This window comes from Fukomys damarensis, unplaced genomic scaffold (genome assembly GCF_012274545.1).
Source record: "Fukomys damarensis isolate Sample0158 unplaced genomic scaffold, DMR_v1.0_HiC HiC_scaffold_7, whole genome shotgun sequence".
NCBI classification, from domain to species: domain Eukaryota; kingdom Metazoa; phylum Chordata; class Mammalia; order Rodentia; family Bathyergidae; genus Fukomys; species Fukomys damarensis.
The window spans coordinates 8,199,605-8,223,198 of NW_022900919.1; the positions used below are offsets into that span (position 1 = coordinate 8,199,605).

Here is a 23,594-nt window from a genome sequence, read left to right on the forward strand (position 1 = left end):
GCCCAGACCTGGCTGTGAACCACTGAGGCCACTGTCCCGCTGTGCCACACGTGTCACGTGGCGCTGCCGTGGCCTCGTCTAACCCTGCCTGGGTGTCGTTCCTGTCACTTGAGTCCTGGGCTCCCCTGCAGGGGGCTGAGGAAGGAGTGAACAGCATCCCAGTGCAGCCCTCACCCCAGTGCCTGGCGTGTGGCCAGTGTCACCATGCACGTGTGTGTGTGTGTGTGTGTGTGTGTGTGTGTGGCCAGCGTGAGCAGTGCAGGAACGCTCATTATTGTTGAGACCTGCTATTTCAGGTTTCAGCACCTTCTGTCTGAGGTTTTCATGGCTTACGCCAAGTCTGGGAGGAAAATGTGTCAAAACGCCTTTGAAGAACTGACATTTCACCACAGAGCACTCTCCAGACACAAACAGAAACCGGGGTTACTGTCGGGATCTCCCCCTATCTTCTGCGACTCCCTCTGGGAGGCCGTGGGTGCTTTTCTTGTGTGCAGGGAACTGGTTCCTCCCTGCCTCGTGACCCATCGTGGACCCCATCACGGTGCCCTGCTTGCCCAGGCCCTGTGCAGGGGGGCCCGGCCTGAACCGCTCACCTAGCACAGGTTGTCTTGGCAGTGTCTTCTTCCTCCTGAGATCCTCTGTCTCCTTTAGCCGATCCCACGAACACCCGTGTTTAGAGGTGGGAGAAGCCAGGCAAGGGAGCCCCTGCATGGTGGAGGGCGTCACCGGGGCAGTGGTAGAGACCCCGCCGGGTGGGTGCTGTGGCCGTGCAGGTGGGCAGGATGCTGTGCGACGCCACTGCTGTGTGGCTTGGAAAGAGTTATGTGGATGCTCTGGGCCGCGGTTCTGCCTCTCTCAAAAGTGGTGCCACGACCCCTACAGGTGCATTTATTGAGCACCTACTGTGTCCCAAGCCCTACCCTGGCCACAGTGGCTGTTCTCATAAGAACTAATAAGATCACACATAAGTTTAAGTACACGGTTCATGGGCAGAAGGTGTGCTTTGTTGCTACATCTGCTGTTGCTATCATTTTTATTGTTACTCTAAAAAAGCCAAGCCAGTAATGCTGGCACATTGTCTCGCTGTCCTTTCTTTTGTGCAGAAATCTCACCTACCTTGGTCAAATCCCTTTTCCAACAACCCCTTCCTAATTTGCATGAAAAGCATATTAGCAAATCCAAGTTGAAGCTCCCTCCTCTTTCCTCTATTGCCATGAACTTTCTCCTCTTTGTCCATCAGAAAGTTTTTTATTTCATTATTGTGTATCCGCTGGCATCACCTCACTGAGTGGCTTTGTCTCGCCAGGACGGGCAGGCAGACAGAAGCTCGTGTCACCAGGCAGGGCAGGCGGTGTGCACTCTCAGTGCTGCTCTGGAAGGGACAGGAGGGGGGCTATGCGTATTTAGGCTGTCTGGCAAGGAGCCTGGATTTATGGGGACTTCACGGCTGCTTCCATTTCTGCTCCGTTAGCGGAGTCTCAGGAAGCCACATTAAACGCTGATGGAATGAGCCACTTGAAAAAAGTGCCCATCCACTAGAGTGCTTTAAGCAAGAACAGATATGTTTTTTTATAAATCTGTGTACTTAGACTGTAAAGCTTGAAAAGTGGCTTCACAGTGATGCTTGGGGCAAAATCTAATGCTATCAGGAGAGTCTCCTCACTGTTTAATTAAGGCTGGGGCCTGCAGGGGAGCCCAGTGGAATGGAACCCACCACCCGCATCTCTGTTACCCTTCACACCAGTGAGCTGGGGTCCCAGGAGGTGAGGGCACTGCGCGAAAGCCGCCCCTTTAGTCTCCTCTGGAATCATGTTTGTCCTTGGGGCCAAGCCAGCCACTGATTGTGCTCCTCCTATGACGGCTTGGACAGCATGGCAGCCAGGAGACCAGTGCAGTGTCCCTCCCAGGCTCCAGAGCCTCCCTTTAGTCTTGGCTGTGCTTTTGCTGTTGTTAATAATAGCAGGACCGTAATTGTTGAGGCGCACAGTTCCCTAGACCCCCCTGCTAGATACTGATTCCGTGCTGCATCTATTCATGGAACGTTCTGTGAGGAACAGTTTATTATCCTCATGCTTCAAAGAGATGAAGGCTCAGATAGGTTAAGTCATTTGCCTGAGGTCACACAGCTTGTGAGAAGGCTGCCCTGCCTCAGCAGGCCTGCCACCACCACCCAGTGCTCTCCACCGGTGGCTTTCGCAGCAAACCTCTCTGGTCAGGAGGATGTGTTTTATGTGGGTGTTAGGTCAAAGGCAGGCTTGGCACCACTTCAAATGAAAATGCAGGGAGTGTGGAAGGTGGGTGTGGGCAGAATGCTCGGTTTTTATTCTTAATGGCATGGGTAACCCTTGCTATACAATACTTGAGAAGGAAAGTTAGCCCCAGAATCCATATGTAAAGATATGCTCCATTTTTAAATGGTTAGTTGTCCAAGCTGCTATACAGACGCCCACCCGCAGCTTCACCAGCTGAAGAGGGAGGGCTTCTGCACGCGGCACCTCGCAGCCCGTCTGTTTCTCACCTCACACTCTGAGGCGTCTTCGGCCTCCACGTACATAAAACACGTGCTGTCCTACACTTGCAAAAGTTCCCCCAAGTGAACCAACCCTCAGCCGTGCGACAGCACCCCCAGGACTCCAGGTAAAAGGTGGTAAATTCCTGACCAGGAGCCCTGGCCACATGGGCCCTCACCCCTGCCCGGCCCGGCCCTGCCCACTGGGGGTGCTGGAGGGCACTGAGCCCAGACATCTGTCCCTGTTGAAGGGTGTGGAGACGCCCTTCCGTGAGCTCAGGGAGCAGTTCTTTTAATAGACTGGAAAATTAAAAACAAGAGAGCCGTCCTAGGAATGCTAATGAGGGGATAGTGGAGTGGGGCAGTCCATGGCCTGGTGGTTTGATCTCTGACCTCCCATCAAAACTCCACCCCCTGTAATCATGCAGGGAGACGGAAGTCAGGCCATGGGATGGGCGGGCGGCTGAGCCTGTCTTCCCTTGCATCGACTCTGATCTTGGGCAAGACCTGGTGTGTGCCAGATGCGGTGGCCGACATCAGCCTCTGAGGATACGGAGGAATCACCACCCTGTTGTGGAATCAGCCCACGGAAAGCGCCCACATGTGCTGGTTCCAAGTGCCAGTCCCCCCACCCGCAGCCCCAGAGCCGGTGAATGGGACCGAGACATCTGTGTTCAAGGTCGCTGTCCATGCCTTCGTTTTACAGTAAATCCCCGACCTGCAAACATTCCAGCTGAGAATTCACAGTCATACTGTGCAAGACTGTCGGATTACGCACAGATCTGACTCGGCAGACTTCTCTCGGGCAGGACTAGGCCGGACCCCAATGGCTACACACGTTAAGGATGCCGCAGAAGAAACAGAAACGCTCCCCAGCACTCCCGCATCCTGGTCAGCTGATTCAGGGTGACTCGGCCAGGCTGATCCCCAGCTGGGGTGGGGGGGCCTGGGTGCCCCCTGGCCGGGAGACGTGTAAAGCCAGATGGACGTAAGGGATATCCCCTCCCCAGCCCTGCAGAGTTTCCTCTCTGGGAACCCCCTGCCCAGCCTCGCTGCTCCCCTCTCCATGAAAGATCCGGAAGATCCCAGATCTCACCATGAGCGCACACTTGGGCTTAGGGAGCCCTGTCTCCAGGAGTAGACAGACTTTTGGCTACCTTTTTGTTTTGTTAATGCCTGGGTGATCCCATTAGATCCACAGAGCCCTGATGGCGGCCGTTCAGGTGAGTGAGCACCCCACAGCACCATCTCCGAGCTGAGAGGTGCACCAGCATCAAACAACTTACTCTTTTCTAAGAATAGTTTTGACTGAAAGTCTTTGCCGCTTATATCCAAGCACACCTGTCACCTATACATAATAAACGCAGCAGTCAAGCTGCAGCTGGATGTCATCCTGGCTTAATCCATATCTGTATATAAATATACAACTACTTTGTCGGAGGGAAAGAGCTCCTTGCATCCTCCACCGGGCACTGGGAAGACACTCGGTTTAAGTCAAGGGTTCTTGGTCCCAGCTGGAACCACCTGCAGCCACCTGGAGAATTTTTTAAACCTGATGTCTACATACTCTCCCTGGACAGTCTGAGACACTGGGATTGTTTAAAGCTCACCAGCTAATTCCATGCAGGAGATCCTCGCTTCCTGTAAGACAGCCCCCAGGCAGATACTGTTATAGCAGCTGTCCCAAGTTCAAGGTCTCCGGGTGGGAGCCTCCTGTGTGACCCCATCTCCCCAAATTCAGCACCCCTCAAACCTCTGTGCCAACTCCTGAGGTGGGGGAGGAAGCCCAGCAATCTGCGCACGTAACATTTGTTGAACAGTCAAGGACATGAGCAGCCTCTGGTGGCTGTGCCGGGATGTGGATCCAGGTGAGCAGCAGAGGCGCACAGGGCGGCTTCACCTGGCGGGGACAGAGCCTGTGCTGGCTTGAACGTGCGGGGCCCGCAGGGAGCTACTTGCGTTTTGTCCACCTTGCCTGTGATTTGAAGATTGGTTTCCCTTCAGAGCAACTTTACTTCTGGATGTTTGTCTTTCTAAAGTGAAAGCCTCAACGTGATCCTGCTTGTCAGACAAGAAAGCAGAGGCAGTCGCTTGTCACAGAAGCCCCTTGGAAGGGGAGCAGACAGTGCCGACTTTGGGCGTGATGGTACCTCCGACCTCTGCTGAGCCTGCACTGCACCCCCCACCCCCGCACACACGAGGCCCTTCCGCCAGCACAGGCTGTGGTCCCCTCTGTGGTGGGGGGGACAGAGGAAGACACACGACCCGGGCAGCACTGGGCATGCCCACCACACCAAGCATTCCCAGGACAGGCCTGCTCCCCTCTCCACCTGAGGCACCATTATTAACTCAGCTGGGCTGCTGCTCTGAGGCCAGGGCGGTATTAAAGTTTGCAGTGTGCTCTCAGATCCCCATAAATCAGGGGTTCTGGGGACACCAGATGGAGGAGGAGATGTGGCTGTCATTCCCTGCCTGGGAAGAGAGCAGCTTAGTGGGGAGACAGTTCCAGGAGCCCCCAAGAGAGTGAGCAAAGACTCAGGAGCTCAGGAGGCAGGATTGGGCATGGACTTTGTGAGCTGGCAGGTTGTTCCTGCGCCGCTTAGCAACAGGGACAGGTAGTAAGGAAATGCGCCCTGAGGGAATCCTTCAGGTGGGTTTGCCATATGCAAACCTGGATGGCCTGGGGGTGCCACCAAGAGACACGGGGACCATGGGGTGCTTGAGGCCCCTACTGATGTAACACGGCCAGTACCAAAGCCATTTGTTACCAAGTGCTACGTCCTGAATGCGACTGTGCTGTTCTTCAGACGTGACTGGCAGGACAGGAGGTTTGTTTTTACCAGCATCAACACCACGTGACTGGTGTGATGTGCTTTGACATTGGGACAGCTGTGACATCACCCAGAGATAGGAATTTATTAGCTGTTAGAATCTTCTAGGACCACTGTCACATGTCACCCATGGTTGACTGAGAGGTCATGATGTACTTTAAAAGAGCATGAGGGTAGAACAGGAGCACAGAGTAGAAGTCCACACTGCAGTTCACACCCTGGGAACTTGGGACCGTCTGTCCAGCCACGCTGACCTCCTTATAAACTCTGCCTCCGCGTGCCAGGGCTTCCTGTGCTGGAAATGCCAGTGACTGAGGATTTGGTGTCAGAAATTAGCTGTTGGTCTCAAATACGGGTCTGTGACTCTGGTATGCAAGAAAGGTTGCATTTTATTTTTATCTTAATCCTTAGTCCAACCCTACAAGCTGTGGGAAATCCAGCCCCACGTAACTGGGCTCCTCTCCATGTCCGGGATTGGAGAGGCTTGGGCAGCAGGAAGTACTTGGATGACCCCTGTGTTAATCAGGCTCAGCCCCTCTGGGTCTACCCAGCCACCCTGCCATATCTGGAGAGTTTCAAAGCCCAGCTGTTTACTCAACTGAGGCAAGAGATGAAATGCAAAGGATAAATGAATATTTTAGCAGTCATCTTGTGTCTTAGCCTGGGCTGCTGTCACAGCATACCAAAGGGGGGCTTTATTTCACACAGTTCTGAAGGCTGGAAGTCCAAGGCCCAGGGGCCAGGGTATCTCCATGCTCGCACACAGCTGCCCTTTTATGTCCTCAGTACAGAGAACACGCCGGTCTCATTCTGTTCCTATAAGGACGCCAGTCCTACCGTCATGACTTCATCTAACTTGATCACTTCCAAATCCCTCCCTCCCTCGTTCTGTCCCACTTCGGGGCAGGGGAGCGACAAATGAATTTGGGGACAGGACACAAACATGAAGTCCCTTCATGGCGAGATGGTCTTCCAGCAGGCAGCTAGTCTCAGCCCCAGATATCGCAAGCACTGTTTGATGTGCAGGAGCCAGGCAAAGGGGCAGCCATAGCGGGCCCCGTCCCAGCCCCTCAGCTCAGGCTGTCCCTGTCTCCACAGTGCTCGTCCACCTGCGGGAAGGGGCTGCAGTCCCGTGTGGTGCAGTGCATGCACAAGGTCACTGGGCGTCACGGCAGCGAGTGTCCCACCCTCTCGAAGCCTGCAGCCTACAGACAGTGTCACCAGGAGGTGTGCAATGACAAGATCAACGTGAACACCATCACCTCCCCTCGCCTCGGTGAGTACCTCCCGTGATCCTAGTCACCGGGGGCTGCTGAGTCTCCTGGCCAGTGAGTTCCTGCTGGCTGTGGAGTTTTGTAAGCCAGAAAGCCATCTTCTTGGGCTTTCACTGAGCCCTGGAGAGGCTGACACTTGTTATTTCTGTAGAAGAGGATTCAGAAGCCTAAGCAGGAGAATCACAAGTTCAGTTTAGCAAGATCCTGTCTCAGAAATAACCCCAGAAAAACATAAATAATTCAGAGACAGAATTTCACTCATTAGGAGAGAGATTTGCTAACTGCAGATTCAAGTGCAGTCCCTTCAGCAGCTCACCGGCCCCTCTGCCCACAAGACAACACCTCTGAAATGTACTAGGGCTCCTGGGGGACCCTCGGGGAAGGGGACAGGAGGTGCTTCTTTTTGGAAATGGGAGATCCTGGGAGTCTTTCAGTGGGTCCTGAGGATGTCCCCGGGGGACACAGTGGAGAGGGCTGCCATCTTGGTGTGAGCAGTTGGGACCTTGGTGCTCAGGACCTGGCCCTTCCTTCCCCTGTCCATGCTCTAGGCCAGTGTAGGACAAGAGGAAGAGGAGCATTTGGTATCGATCTGACGAATTCATTTCATTTTCCGCTTTTCCAAATGGAAATGTCTAAAAACTAGATTCCTCCCCAAAGCTCCTTCCCCTCAAACGGACTTCGCCCAAATGAAGGGGCTTTCAGAGCACCTCTTTTGGGGTTGAGGGTAGCTTGTGCCAGCATGAGCCTGCTTGGAGTCCTCCAGGGACATCCTGCGAGCAGGACCAAGGCCGTGGAGGAGATGTGGGCCACTTGCATACAGCGGAGCTCATGCTTTTGGGGGCCCTTTGACGTCACCTGCTCCATGTCACTATTTTATAAATGCCAGCAGTCGCAGCATCCTCCACAAGGCGCACTGAGTAGCCCTGGACTCGGGCGAATGTCAGTCACTAGAGATTTGCCACACTCGCTTCAGAGAGGGTAGAGAAATAGTGGAGGACACGGGGACTCGTGAAACAAGGCGGACAGCCGGGTGGTGGAGGGGGTGCTGAATTCCGGGACCAGCCTGAGCAAGAGGTGCCTTGTGCAGTACCTCAGTCGGTTTCCTTTGTTCTCAGTTGGGAACTGAGGCTGTCGGCTTGAAGATTGGAGTTTTATGTGAGATATTCAGCTACCTTTTTGGAGAGAGCTTGGTTGGTTGGTTTGTTTTTGGTACCGGGGATCGAACTCAGTTTTTGGTACTGGGGACCTCGTGCTTACGAGGCAGGTGGCAGAACCACTGAGCCAAATCCCCGGCCCTGGAGAGAGCTTGGAACGGTGACCGGGGACGCATGGGCTGCCTGGCTCAGTGCCAACAGAGTGGCCGTTCTGATCCCCGTCAGGAGGGGAACTATCACAGGTGACACGCTGGCTGGACTGATGAAAGAGGCGGCGGAAGGTGAAGAGGCAGCTCTGTATTGGCGTGAACGCCATGAGTGTCCTGGAGCGGAGGTCAGTGATTATTTGGGGGAGAGAAGTCCAGCTGGGGAGAAAGGAAGGATGTCTGTATGAGCGAAAGGGTAGAGTGAGCAAATTCAGTAAGCCAGAGCGTCGAGAGAACGGGTAGCTTTCTGGGAGAAGCCTGCAGAGAGGCGGCACAGAACAGACTGAAATCTTAAGGTAGGGTTTAGAGCCAGGGAGTGAAGGGGGACAGGACCAGTGAGTGTGAGCTGAGGAAGGAGAGAGGCAGTGCGTGCTCGGGGGCACAGAGGTCCTGGAGTAGGGAGGAGCGTGTGGGAGGCATGAGGCCCAGAAGAAAGGGACGACCCCATATTAGCTCAGAAGGCGGTTGTGGCGGGGCTCGTATATGGAGGAGGGCCGGGGGCAGTGAGTCCGGCCAGGGAGGGTGCAGTTCAGTGACTGAGCTCCGAGAACAAGGGAAGAAGCAGATAGAGTGAGGTGCCGGGTCTCTCGGAGTTTGGCTGAGAGTAGAACGCCGGCCAGGAGGAAGGCAGGAAGAGTGCTGGGTTAGGGCTGTGAGCTTTGTCTGTTGTGAAGTGGTTTGGGGGAGTGATTGGGTCCCCTTTATGTGTCCAGTGTGAGCGCACCCAGTGCCCACCGGGAGGTTGGAAAGAGCTTTGATCTATGAAGCAGGTACTGGCTGGCTGTAGGGTGGGGTTTTGTGTGTACTGGGAAAGTGGCCGAGATCATGGTAGGTGGTTTGAAGGCAGCTGTGAATGATCTCCTGCCGGGGAGGGCGTGAGGATATGGAGTTTTGGGGAGGCATTGTAAAGTGGTCTGGCTGTGAGGCCAAAGTTGGGAGCCCAGACAGAAAAAGCCCGCTAGGCCAAGGAATGAAGGTGAGTGGGTGACAGCCTCGGGGACAAGGGCTACACATTAAGGTATGTTGCTGGGCGGCGGAATCTGGTGAAGATCATGTCTGAGAGCCTGGCAGAGTGAGTGAGGGCTGTCCCTAACCTCGAGGGGGCACTGCCGGAGGTCGGGTCGCTCGCTGTAAGTGAAGGTGAAAAGGTCTTGGGAGTTGGGATGGAAGTGAGGGGTTGGAGGAAGAAGAGAAGGGTAGAATGTGTGAAGGAGGAGGGAAGGTTTCGGAAGAGGTTGCCCAAGCTTGAAGAGGAGCTCTTGTCCCAAGAGGGGCATGGCGGAGCTTTAAGGGCGCTGTCGTGCAGGGATGAAGCGGCCGATGGTCAGCCTTTATTAAAGTGTAAAAATACTGACAAAGAGGAATAAATGGCCCAGCTGCGAGGAGAAACGGGATGGGCTTACCCTCCAGCAGAAGAGCTACCCTGGGCTCTTGTGTGCTGCTGGGCTGTGGGCCCAAGAGCTGTGGGACCCTGTCCATCTTTGGCTGGTAAAGCAGGTCCTATTAAGTCAGCAGGGCAGGGTGCGGGACTGGATGGCCTTCCCTCATTTGGAACGGGGAGTCCATCTCCCAGCGGCCCTTTACACTGCATAGGGGACAGGGTTTGTGGGGCACAGCACTCTTGGGCATTGCTTTGCCCGGCGCTGTTTTGCCACATGGAAGGCAAAGCCCAGGGAACTCACTTTCGTTTGGGTATCTGGCCTGGCTTGGGGAGTTGGAAGATGTAGGGAAGGTTCACTGGAGGCTTTTCTGCAGGCCTGTCAAGTTCTCAGCCTTGATAGACCCTGGGGCAGGGATCATGAGTTGGGTCATAGGGGTTTGAGGACCATCCTCAAATTGTGTGGGGAAGATGGAGTTGGCCCTCCGGTGAGGAGGAGCCTAGGCTAGCGTGCACCTTTTGTTAGGCAGACCATAATGGGCTGGACTTGACATATCCCTCAGAGTTTATCAAAGTTGACAGATTTAATGGAGGCCCTGTTTGGACCCAGTAGAATGTACTGGATAAAGTTTTGGTGTGTTTTCCAATCTCTGTGACTGGGCTCATGGCTCCATCTAGGGTCCTGTCTAGGAACTGTCTCCGGGTCTCTGATTATTCCAGGTGTGAACCTCCTTGGCTGTACGTGCAAGTCATCATCCAAACCCACTGTCTTAAGCAGGGAGGAGAGTGGTAATGAGAACAGTATCAGTGTCACACCCGGTGAGGGCCACGAGGCAAACGAGAGGACGGAATTTTTAAATATAACGTGAGGAGGTTGATGAAAAGGAACCAAGCCCAGTTTCTAGTGGGAGAGACTGGAGAGGAAGACTGTGAGCGTTAATGCCAGCAACCAGAGGAGAAGGGTCTGAGGTCGGAGGGCTCAGTGGACTCGGTAGGGCTGATCCATCTGGCAGGAGGAAGACCAGTCACGGGCAGTGAGGAAGGGGAGGTCAGTTTGTGGGGCAGGAGTTTTTAGTGTGAGGAAGTCTGGGGCTGTAGGCTGGCATGGGGCTGGCACAAGCTACCTGGTGTCAGGTAGAGCGGACTGAACAGAGTCGGGGAGGGATGAGAGGAGAGGGCAACAAAGGCCCAATCATAGGGGACCTCTCCCCATGTGTCGGCACTCTGGAGAATGCAGCCAAGGTCAGAGAAGCTCTGAAAGTTAAACAACCCAATTTCTGGCCAAAGAGAGGCATATCTAGCTTGCAACGTGACCTTGCTATGTTACAGGAAAGGAAGAGGCATTTTGGCTTGAAATAGGATTAGAGTAAAGTTTCTGAGGCGGCTATGGGGGGAGGTCGCTAGGAGGGGCAGAGGCGGCTCCTCCCATGGTGAGCGGTGGACTTCAGGCAGAGGAGATGCTGGGAAGAGGTCTCTACAGGGCTGGAGGCAATGAGGCCACTGGCTCTTATGGGCTGGAAAGGGGGCTCTGGACCAGCACCAGATATTAGGCGAACAGGGATAACCTGGTAAAGAACGCAGCCAGCCTGAATTGGGGGGGCTGCAGACAGGACCTCCTGGAATAACTCCAAAGGAGAGTCCAAGCCCCATGACCTAATGGGTGGGGCAGGTGTGCCACATCCTAGCAGAGTGGACACCGCTCAGGCTCAGGCTGGGGGCCGCAGGATGTAGGAATGGGTGGTGATTGTTCTCAGAGCTCAGGAACCTGAGTGGCCGGGGACAAACAGGGATCAGACCTATCAGTTGGGTTGGACACAGGGGCACAACCATCAATGATGGCCCTGCCAGGGGCAGCCCCTGACTGTTAGGCCACAGGCCACCTGTAGGCATGAGAGGGACATGTTCCTGCTTTCCCTAACCCAAGTATTGTCCCTCCACTGTCCCCCTAGCTGCACTGACCTACAAATGCACACGGGACCAGTGGACAGTGTATTGCCGGGTCATCCGAGAAAAGAACCTCTGCCAGGACATGCGGTGGTACCAGCGCTGCTGCCAGACCTGTAGGGACTTCTATGCCAACAAGATGCGCCAGCCGCCTGCGCCACCAAGCTCATGACGCATGGCTCGGTAGGTGCTGCACACTCAGCCTGGAGGTCTACAGCGGGCGTCGGTGAGCAGAAAGCACATCAGCCCTGTGGCCAGGCTCCCAAAGTACACCCCGTGGGGACGCCCCAAGAATCCAGCTCCTTAGAATTTGAGAGTGGACTTAGCAGTGCCCTTAGTACTTAATATATGGTTAACAGCCACTGGATGGCTTTCTGCAGCAAGGAGAAAATAGGCATGAGTCTCAAAATAATTGTAATTTCTAAGATGCATGTACCTCAAAGAGGAACCCCCTGGCAGACAGTTGTCAGAAGAAAGAGTTTGGTCCTCCTGCCCTGGGGGCGTGTCCTGAAAACAAGACACTGTAAGTCCAAAGAGGCTTTATTCCGAAAGCCGGCAGCTCCTGGGATGGAAGAAGAGATGGCAGCAGGCCTCTGCTGTGCTGCTCTGGGTAGGGCTGGACTGCCAGGGCCGACATTCCTTTTAATCTACCTTCCTGACACCACCATTCTGCCTCTGTGCCCATCTGCAAGAACATACATATATTCTCAAAATTCTGGGTCTTGCCTTGCAAATCTCATCCCTGAGAATTTACATCTGCATAGACCAACGAGAATGCCAGCACTACCACGTCGGTCTCCACACCACGCCTAGGGAAGAACATTCCAGAAGGTCTGGGAGGCATCTATGTAGCAGAGCTCTCCACTACCTAGGGAAGCAGAAGAGCCTCTCTTCAAGGTGCCGTGAAAGGAGAGATGTGCTAATTGGGCCATAGGACTGCTTCCTAACACAGTGGAGCTCGGCACAGCTTGGGCGGGGGAAGCAGCCCTCACGTTCTGTCTCGGGGGGCACCCACCCCAGCCAGCACCCCACAAAGCTTTACACCTCAGACACTGCATCACAGCCCAGTAGCTCACCGAGGACCTGGGCCTTTTCTCTGAAGATTACGTTCAGGACCTCTAAGGACACTGCTCAGACGTGGGATCTGCAGGGGAAGGCTCAGCGGAGGGACACCGCCTGCTGGAATGGCTGCTCGCCCACCGTGCCTCCCCCAGCCCAGCCCCATGGTACCTGTTACCATGGCTGTCACTTGTGACCCTTTTCTTGGTGAGGCAAAGAAGTTCTTACTCACATCCCCTCATCCCAGAGCTCCTGCACCTCCAGAAGGCCAGAGAAATGACCAGAGAGGCCTGTGGAGAGCATAGGCTGCCCAGGAGCCTGGCCAGGAGGAAGCGGGATCCCTGGAGTCCTGTCTTGCTCACCACCCTGGTGGGCGTTTCATGGGTGCTTTTGTTCTGAGACTTTACCTGGAGAAACACACTTTCTCCTCCCTCATTTCGGAGAGGGGCTCTTCCTTGGGTCAATGCCATGGGATGGCCTCCAGGTGCTTCCTGATTTATTGGTGCTGTTTGTTTTGGCTTTTTTTTTAATACCATCCCATAGCAGAAAAGTGGGAGGAATGGCCGGGCATTGATTTGGTTCCACTTGCACGGATGAGTACTGAGAACACTCCTCGGGTGCTCTCTGGAGTAAGCCGAGAGAATGTCAAGAGGGAGGCCGTACCACCTGCAGGGCATCCCACCAGCTCACGCCCCAGGGCCGATGCCAAACGCTGCTCCTGGCAGACTCCCCAAACCTGCTCCCACTACACCCTCAAATTCTGGGGAGCCAGGGGAAGTCAGTTTTCTCCCTACCCAGGATATGCTGTTCATTTACCAAGAGACAGTGGCATTTTAGAGCCACGTAGCAGAGCTGGGACAGCCATAGCCCCTTCCTGGCTCAGTCTACAGAGGTCCACCCAAGGGGAGCAAGGACAGGCCTCCCTGACTGGACCTGCCTGGCAGGGGCCCCACACCCTCAGAGTGAACACAGTTCTGTTATCAGACACCCTGTGGTTCTCCAAAGCCCACATCCTTCAGCCCATTAGTCACTCAACCCCACCAGCTCACCTCTGTTACTGGCACAAGCTGCAACACTCAGCATGACATTCTCGCTCCGCTCTACGATGTTTGTTAGCAATACCCCACACTGTCAGTCCAGTACTGTCCCTTTGTGGTCACACAGATGCGTCAGCAGTTAGCATCTTGTGATCCTACGGTGCTATTTTCATTGGTGCGAATGAAACCCTCTTGGTTGACCATGGCTCGATATCAGTGGAAGACCAGAAAGATCCTCAGTGCCAATAATATCATTGCTCTCTCTTCTTTTCATTGCAGAGTCAAATGTATATATTTTCCTTAGTTAACTGACATTATGTACTGTACCCATGGTATTTTTTGTTTTACTTTTTGGTGCTGGTTTTGAAAGAAAACAAAAAAAGGAGATAAACATTGGATGCCATTATACATGAAAAATGAATCATTTCATTGGAAGCACGTCGAACATGTGTAATAAAATGTTTTTCCGTAAGTTTTAAGCTGTCTGTGAGGTAAAACAAATGAAAGCCAGTCCTCAGGGGCTGATAGGAGGGCCCAAGTCCCCCAGGCTGCAGGGTCCAGCCTGCCTGAAAAACAAAAAAAGGAGATAAACATTGGATGCCATTATACATGAAAAATGAATCATTTCATTGGAAGCACGTCGAACATGTGTAATAAAATGTTTTTCCGTAAGTTTTAAGCTGTCTGTGAGGTAAAACAAATGAAAGCCAGTCCTCAGGGGCTGATAGGAGGGCCCAAGTCCCCCAGGCTGCAGGGTCCAGCCTGCCTGATCCCTGGTAGATGCGCAGATTCTGTGCCTGTGGGCATGATTGACTGGTGCTGGAGGCGGCTCCAACAGTAAAGAGGCCCTGGCCGTGCCACAGCAGGTAACCCACTCCTCCAGGAGCCATGAGGCAAGCCGTGTCCACCATCTGGGGCTGGGGACACAACAAAGCACCATACCTTCACCACTGGGACAGTCACAGCCATGGGGACCCCACCTGGGCCCTACTTGGAGCAGGGCTGTCACAGTCGGTGGGGGGAGAGGCACCCCATCTCATGCTAGCAGGAGAAACCCCAAAGACTTAAGTCCCCTATTGAGGTGGCAGCAGCACCCAGAAATGTTATCAAATAAAGGCAATTTAATAGAACACAGACCACCCACAGCACCCTGGCTGTTGGACTCCATGTTTCATTACTCTAACAAGGTACCTGAAGCAGGTAACTTACAAAGAGAAGAGGCTGGCTTTACTCACAGTTGGGAAAGTCCAAGGTTGAGGGGCTGCACGTGATGAGGGTCTTCTGCTGGCAGAGTCCTGAGGTGGAACAGAGGCTCCGCCTGACAGATTTATCTAATCCCGATCATCTCCCGGAAGGCCACATCTCTGAATAGCAGTCAGGTTCCTGCCCCCTTAATAGCACGGACACATGACTCCGGGAATGACACTTCTCCTCCTCCTGGATGAGTTCCAGGGGTCAAACCATATTCAAAGCATAGCACCAGGAATTCTTGTAGTCTGTGTTCATTCTCAAGAGCTGTTACCCACCTGCCCCGCACCTGGTGGAAGGCTGGCCTTCCCAGGAGTGCTGACCTCCGGCCAGCCAGCCCTTGCATGCAATTCCTTTAAACGTGGATGGCCATCAGCGTTTCACTTATGAGATGAAACTGACCTAGTCCCCTTCAGCAGATGGTGAGTGAGCTTCTGTTAGGGACCTCGCACTGCCTACAGCTGCCAAGAACACAAAAGAATAACTTACTGTACTCACACAGCCCTGCTGGGCACACAAGCCCGGAGACCCCCAGGACGGGAACTGAGTGGAGAGAGGACAGCAGGAGCCCTAAGGATGCCGGAAGGTCAGGACTTCCAGTGCGAGTTTGTTGATTGACCTTGTAGACACAGTACAAGGGCTGGGCTGGGCTGGGCTGGGATCCTTCACAGTGCTGCTCTCCCTCTGTGAAAGGTTGCGATCTGCCTATGGCTGTGTCCTGCTTCTGTAAGGCAATAGGAGCAGGGAACCACCCTCCCAGGAGGCTGCCCGCACACCTTCATCCAACGTAACTGTAAGCCCACAGCCCCTCTTCCCCTGCTTTTCACCCCTCTCTGTTCTGATGTGGTTGGTAGCTGAACGACACGGTTTGTGGTGGGTCAGCAGTGACTTCCAGGATCAGGTGGTGCAGACACTCGCACGCCCTTGTCCCGCTGCGGCGGCCTCCCCTTCGGCTCATCCTCCTGTCCCAGCTTCTGCAGCACCACAGGTTCCTGACTTCCTCCCTCCTTCCCTTTGTGGCCCCCCTTTCCCCACCAGCCCTCTAGGCGATGGAGCCCCTGGAGCTCAGCCCCACACCCCCTCCGCACCATCCTCTCCCCCTTGGTTGGATCACCCAGACCCAAGACGTTTAAGGTTGTGTTCACTCTGCCCTCTCCCAGATGAGCCAGCTCCTTTGGCTCTGAGCATGGCTCAGTCTTGAGACTCCAGAGTGGTCCCAGATTTGCGCTTCTGGCAGAGGTCCATGGGCATAGCTCACTTCTGCTGGGGTGGCACCAAGAACACGCAGAGTGTGGAGTGAATAGAAGGCTCACATGCCTATACACGTGGCAGCTGATGTCTGCTGTCATTAAGAACCTCGGCTAGGGCTGCCAGCCAGAACACCTCCAAGTGGCCTCTCCCAGGGCCCCCTTGCTATCTGGTGGCATGGTAGTGGGTTTCAGTGACAGACACACTGAGAGAAAGCAGAGGGACATTCATGGGAGCTGCGTCACGTCTGCCGTACTCTTAATAACGAGGCAGTCACAAGGGCCCGTTCGAGAGGCTCTGGAAGAACAGATAGGCTGGGAAATAGTACGTCAGCCAATTTGGGAATATTCATATACACACATCCTCCAGAGAAACAAACTATAGGATATGCACATGTAGAAACATGTAAGAGATTTACTTTGGGAATCAGCTCCTGTGATTATAGAAGCCATGAATTCCCATAATCGAGCCTTAGGAGAGCTGGTGGTAGAATTCAGTCCAGGTCCTAAAGTGAGAATCAGGAGCTCTGACACCTCAGGACCAGAATATATAGATGTCCCAGCTCCATGAGACCCTTCATAGAGTCACACAGCTACAACAGAGAGCTAGAACGCACTCTTTCTCCGCCTTCCTGTTCTAGTCTGGCCCTCAGTGGAGTGCATGATGCCCACCCCCCTGGGGAGAGCAGATTGCTTTACTGTGTTTACTGATTTAAATGCTGATCTCTTCAGGAAACACTGACAGAAATACTCACATGTTAGGTTTGGCCCAGGCCAGGTGACACGTAACCCTTCCCACATCCCACTGCTGGGCACACAAGCCCGGAGACCCCCAGGACGGGAACTGAGTGGAGAGAGGACAGCAGGAGCCCTAAGGATGCCGGAAGGTCAGGACTTCCAGTGCGAGTTTGTTGATTGACCTTGTAGACACAGTACAAGGGCTGGGCTGGGCTGGGATCCTTCACAGTGCTGCTCTCCCTCTGTGAAAGGTTGTGATCTGCCTATGGCTGTGTCCTGCTTCTGTAAGGCAATAGGAGCAGGGAACCACCCTCCCAGGAGGCTGCCCGCACACCTTCATCCAACGTAACTATAAGCCCACAGCCCCTCTTCCCCTGCTTTTCACCCCTCTCTGTTCTGATGTGGTTGGTAGCTGAACGACACGGTTTGTGGTGGGTCAGCAGTGACTTCCAGGATCAGGTGGTGCAGACACTCGCACGCCCTTGTCCCGCTGCGGCGGCCTCCCCTTCGGCTCATCCTCCTGTCCCAGCTTCTGAATGGGTCAGCAGTGACTTCCAGGATCAGGTGGTGCAGACACGCTCGCACGCCCTTGTCCCGCTGCGGCGGCCTCCCCTTCGGCTCATCCTCCTGTCCCAGCTTCTGCAGCACCACAGGTTCCTGACTTCCTCCCTCCTTCCCTTTGTGGCCCCCCTTTCCCCACCAGCCCTCTAGGCGATGGAGCCCCTGGAGCTCAGCCCCACACCCCCTCCGCACCATCCTCTCCCCCTTGGTTGGATCACCCAGACCCAAGACGTTTAAGGTTGTGTTCACTCTGCCCTCTCCCAGATGAGCCAGCTCCTTTGGCTCTGAGCATGGCTCAGTCTTGAGACTCCAGAGTGGTCCCAGATTTGCGCTTCTGGCAGAGGTCCATGGGCATAGCTCACTTCTGCTGGGGTGGCACCAAGAACACGCAGAGTGTGGAGTGAATAGAAGGCTCACATGCCTATACACGTGGCAGCTGATGTCTGCTGTCATTAAGAACCTCGGCTAGGGCTGCCAGCCAGAACACCTCCAAGTGGCCTCTCCCAGGGCCCCCTTGCTATCTGGTGGCATGGTAGTGGGTTTCAGTGACAGACACACTGAGAGAAAGCAGAGGGACATTCATGGGAGCTGCGTCACGTCTGCCGTACTCTTAATAACGAGGCAGTCACAAGGGCCCGTTCGAGAGGCTCTGGAAGGACAGATAGGCTGGGAAATAGTACGTCAGCCAATTTGGGAATATTCATATACACACATCCTCCAGAGAAACAAACTATAGGATATGCACATGTAGAAACATGTAAGAGATTTACTTTGGGAATCAGCTCCTGTGATTATAGAAGCCATGAATTCCCATAATCGAGCCTTAGGAGAGCTGGTGGTAGAATTCAGTCCAGGTCCTAAAGTGAGAATCAGGAGCTCTGACACCTCAGGACCAGAATATATAGATGTCCCAGCTCCATGAGACCCTTCATAGAGTCACACAGCTACAACAGAGAGCTAGAACGCACTCTTTCTCTGCCTTCCTGTTCTAGTCTGGCCCTCAGTGGAGTGGATAATGCCCACCCCCACTGGAGAGAGCAGATTGCTTTATTGTGTTTACTGATTTAAATGCTAATCTCTTCAGGAAACACTGACAGAAATACTCACATGTTAGGTTTGGCCCAGGCCAGGTGACACGTAACCCTTCCCACATCCCACCTCCAGAGCCTCCTATGTCAGCCTCTGGTTCGCGCTCAAGGTCCTGGGTTGCATGTTCTGAATTGGGCAGCTGAGGCTCCTCCAGTGTGGTCCCGCATGCACAGTCCCTGAACAGTGTCTCTCTGGATCTGTGGACTAAAGCAACACACTGTCTCCCTCCACCCAGATCCCCAAGAGGAAACGGTGCAACCAGCATGGGACAGCTGCTGGAGATGCCCCTACATGAGGAGGAGGGCAGGGGAGGTACATGGGGATCAATGTTCAGAGGTTCTAAAGTCCAGCCCATTCCATTAGGCTTGGTCCTACTGCTGGAAATGATTCTCTTTGGACTCTGCCCAAACCCAAAGGCACTTCTGCTTGTCATCCATTCTTCATGGTAAGGAAGCAAGATTCAATAAAGTGTCTGGAGAGAATGTCCTGACATACCCAGGACCACTGGACTCTTAAAAAGTTCACTGGTATAATGGGTCTCTTTGACTCTTTGTGGAGGATGCTCTAAATGTCTGTGTACATTTTTGTCCACGAAGTAAGTGACTGAAGGTCCGTTTGGGGAAAGGTGGGTGCAAATTGCTTGCTACCTTCCCCTCCTAGGACCCAGCCTCTCCTTTAGTGCATGGATGTAGTGCATGAAAATGAGACCAGAATGAAAAAGGAGTGAGGCATTATAATTTGAGGGTATGGTGGCTCTTATGACTCTCATCTTTTTTTGCTGAATGTAAACAGAATGTTGATTTACCTCATAATGATCCTACATCTGGCACAGCACTTCATTTGGGATTCTTAGTTAAAATTGGGATGATCTCCTGTTACCATGCAACATGCATTCTATATTTTGAAGCCCAGTTGCTGAGTTACATGCAAATGTAATGGGGACTTTATGTACTGCTGCACTCTTCAGGTCTTTACACATGACATGAAAATATGGCATGCTTGAGGCTGGGGGTATTTAGCTCAGTGGCAGAGCATGAGCATGTGCTTAGCATGCGAGAGGTCCCCACTTAATCTCTAGAACCCTGAGGACAAAAGTAAATAAAATGTGCTAATTTTTGCTGGGTGGCAGTATCACTACTGATTCATTCTCTTGCCTGGGGAGAGGGAGGCAGTTTCAGGGCCTTCCACTTGGCCTAGCCCTTGACCCCACAGGCCAAGGACTGAGTTCATCCATCCTCACTGTACATTCAGACACAGGGGAAATGACTACTGGTGGTTTTCTGGACCCACTGGACTGACACTGAACCAAATCTGAAGCAGGACCCAATTATTATCTGAACTATATCCCCTTCGTGTTAAAAGACCCATGCACTGGATCCAGGGTAGCAATGTTAATTTGGATCCTGTGTGCAACAGTCCTCTAAGTCAACGGTCCCCAGTCCCAAGCCAAGGGTAAGTACCAGCTTGTGGCCCGTTAGCCTGGGTACACAGAATATGAGTAGCAGGTGCACGAATGAAGGTTCATCTGTATTTACAGCTGCTGTCCGTTACTCACATTACTGTCAACGCCACCTCCTGTTAGACCAAGGATAGCATCAGATTCTCATGGAAGCATGAATATACTGTGAACTGCATATGCGAGGGATCTAGGTTGTGGCCTTTCTATGAGAATCTAATCCCAAAAATATCCTCACCACCTCCATGGAAAAACTGTGTTCCATGAAACCAGTCTCTGGTGCCAAAAAGGTTAGAGACAGCTGCTCTAAATGTCTGTGTACTTAGACCAAGGATAGCATCAGATTCTCATGGAAGCATGAATATACTGTGAACTGCATATGCGAGGGATCTAGGTTGTGGCCTTTCTATGAGAATCTAATCCCAAAAATATCCTCACCACCTCCATGGAAAAACTGTGTTCCATGAAACCAGTCTCTGGTGCCAAAAAGGTTAGAGACAGCTGCTCTAAATGTCTGTGTACATTTTTGTCCACGTCAACGCCACCTCCTGTTAGACCAAGGATAGCATCAGATTCTCATGGAAGCATGAATACTACTGTGAACTGCATATGCGAGGGATCTAGGTTGTGGCCTTTCTATGAGAATCTAATCCCCAAAATATCCTCACCACCTCCATGGAAAAACTGTCTTCCATGAAACCAGTCTCTGGTGCCAAAAAGGTTAGAGACAGCTGCTCTAAATGTCTGTGTACATTTTTGTCCACGAAGTAAGTGACTGAAGGTCCCTTTGGGGAAAGGTGGGTGCAAATTGCTTGCTACCTTCCCCTCGTAGGACCCAGCCTCCCTTTCAGTGCATGGATTACCTTCCCCTCCTAGGACCCAGCCTCTCCTTTAGTGCATGGATTCTGGCATGAAAATGAGACCAGAATGAAAAAGGAGTGAGGCATTATAATTTGAGGGTATGGTGGCTCTTATGACTCTCATCTTTTTTTGCTGAATGTAAACAGAGTCATATCCTTGCTGGCTGTCCATCCATCCAGCCCTACCAGATGGTTCTAATGATTCCCAAGCCTATCTACAGGTCAGGACCTCCGTTGCTGTTATCCTGACCTTGACACGCATTTGATACTTACACTGCCCTATTTCAGTTGTTAACGCCTTCCCTCCTCTGAGCTTTTTGATCCCTGTTCCATTGCACTTCAACTCTACTTTGTGTGTCCATCACTTTCTCCAAGATCCCACGTGCCATCTGCCTCCCGGGTCACTGCCAGGGAGTTCAGTCCATGGAGAGCACTCCTCCCACCAGACTTTCCCTGCCCACCATCAGTCCACGTTGTTGCTGACACCCCCAGATCAGGTCACACACACACACACACAGTCTGCAGTGTTGGTATCTAGTGCCTTCCCTTCCCCAGCTGAGTTATGCCATGACTTGGTTGTCTATCTGGTAGCCAAGCAGGAAGTAGAGGAGACTAATCCTGAGGGGCTGGTATTACTTTACAAAGTGAAAGCCCTCACCTCATCTTTGAGTAAGGAAGCAGTGATAGTATTAATAGGTGAGAGCCACTTCCGCCAGCTGGGAAGATTCCAGAGAATCTGAGCCTTTATAATTTTTAGGGAATTGACCTAAATAATCCCACTCCCAATTTCAAAGTCCCCTTCTTTCCTAATTAGGATCCTGACCAGGAGTTAATCTGCTGGGGCCAAGAATTCAACCTTCTCTGCAGCTTCCTGAGTCTTTACATTAAAATCTTTCCCAATCCTTAGTTTTCTTTGACTTCCAGTTATAAAGATGTGGTGTTTTAACTTTCACATTTCACCTTTAGTAAATGATTTATCAGCTACAGCATTTTTATTATCTTACTCCATTGCATCCCTAACTTTTGGCCACAGCCATTTAATTTCATTATCTTGTCATAACTATTTCTCCACATCTTCCAAATGCACCATCAGTGAAGGCTTTGCCATTGCTGATACAAATGACAGGGTCCTGCCCCCTATGCTGGGTTCTAGTACCCAGCTGATGGGTCATTGCTATTCTAAAATCTCATTTTAGGGTCTGTGTTCTAGAACCACTCCTGGAACCAACTGCCTTAGTCTGGGTCCTCAGAAGCCAGTCTCTGAGATGGAGATTTGGACAAGATGGTTCATTAAGAGGTGCCCTCGAGAACACCAGGATGGAGTTGGAGAAGATGGCTGGGCATGGGAGCTAGGGAACTTCAGTGCAGTCACAACAAAGGGTCAGCCAGGAACACAGGGAGCTGTGGACCTGGAATGGAACACAGGGGGCTTTGGACCACAGAGCTTTCAGAGCTGCCCCAAATGGGAACAAGGAAGCAAGGCTTTGTACATCAGGGGCAGGGTGTGACCTCAAGAGCCTACTTCTTGAGGGCATTGCTCAGATACAGACTTCTGTGGGAAGCCACCACTCCTGGCAACAGGAGAATGAGCACCTAGTGCTGAAATCACATCTGTGTACTGTACCATAGCATCCACTACATGCCTCAGATTCAGATTTTTCACAAAATTAAATCCCCAACTTCCTCCCTCATTCTCCTACAGATTTCCTCAAATCAGCAAACGGCACCAGTAACCAGCTAATGTCTGCTGTCAAAACCTCAAATCCATCCTTGTTTTCTCAGTTCCCTTTCTGTCCCTAATCCAGTCAGCCACAAGTACCACTAGTCCTGCATCCAAATGTTGCCTCTAATTTGTCAACGTCTCCCTAATCTCTGCCACTACTGCATGCCAAATCCCAGACTTCTCACTACAGCCCTGCTGTGGCTTTCTGTCTTAGTTGGTTAGGGATTCTATAAGCAAAATCTTTAGATTAGGTGATGCATAAACAATGGAAATGTACTTGTTGCAGTTCTGGAGGCTATGAAGTCCAAGGTCCACAGATTGGCTGTCTGGTAATGGCTGTTCTGCTCCATAGATGGTGCCTTTTTTCTTCATTTTCACTTCTCTCGGGCCTCTTTTGTTTTATTTATTTATTTTTTGGTACCAGGCATTGAACTCAGGTCCTTGTGCTTGCAAGGCAGGCCACTGAACCGCTGAGCTAAATCCCCAGCCCTAAGGCCTCTTTTGTTTTAAAAGAAGGTATTAATTGCAATGAGGAGGCCCCAACTTCATGACCCAATCTCTTCCCAGATGTCCCACCTCTCAAAACCACTACAGTGAGGCTACAGCTTCAATACATGACTTTTGAGGAGTCACAAACATTAGAGCCATCGCATTTCCTGAGTTTCTGCCTCCTTCCTTTCTGGCTGCCGCTTATATGTACTCCCCACCCTAGACAGGTTAATATTTGGAAAACAGAAGTCATAATAAAAACAAGACATAACAAGACCATTTTCCTGCTTAAGAACCTCCAGTAGCTTCAGGCAATGTGGTCTTCTCAGGACCTATGGTCTTGCCCTCCCTATCTTCCCCATAGATATGGCACCTGCCATGGGCTCCTTGGTCCTGTGATCCCTCTACTCTCGCCCACTTCTGCCCCTTTACAGGTACCCTTCCCTGTTCACAATGTCTCCTCTCACCATACAGTTCTTCCCATGGCTGATTTATGTATCATGTCACATAAATGACACAGGCTGAGTGTTATTTCTCAAATGTTCCCTAGGCACTCCACCCAAAGTGGCTTCCCAAGGGTGGCTGCCATGTTTAGTCATGTCACATAAATGACACAGGCTGAGTATTTCTCAAATGTTCCCTAGGCACTCCACCCAAAGTGGCTTCCCAAGGGTGGCTGCCATGTTTACCTTCCCTCGGTCCTTGTCAAACCCTAGAATTATTTTGTTTTGTTTCTTTCACATGTGCATTATGTGCTTTACTGTCTGAAAAGTTAAGTTGCACCAGACAGA

The 23,594-nt window shown here is 52.4% G+C and overlaps 1 protein-coding gene across 1 annotated transcript in view; it reads left to right on the top strand.

Annotated features, from left to right (window-relative positions):
• The window catches only part of Adamts17 (ADAM metallopeptidase with thrombospondin type 1 motif 17), a 281,117-nt gene extending 267,165 nt beyond the window's left edge, over nt 1–13,952 (top strand). The window contains exons 22-23 of the mRNA XM_010611091.3: nt 6,439–6,616; nt 11,302–13,952. Of these exons, the coding sequence (XP_010609393.1) occupies nt 6,439–6,616; nt 11,302–11,468 (345 nt within the window). The 3' untranslated portion in view covers nt 11,469–13,952. The remainder of the gene's footprint in view (nt 1–6,438; nt 6,617–11,301) is intronic.
• Nucleotides 13,953–23,594: the final 9,642 nt, after the last annotated feature.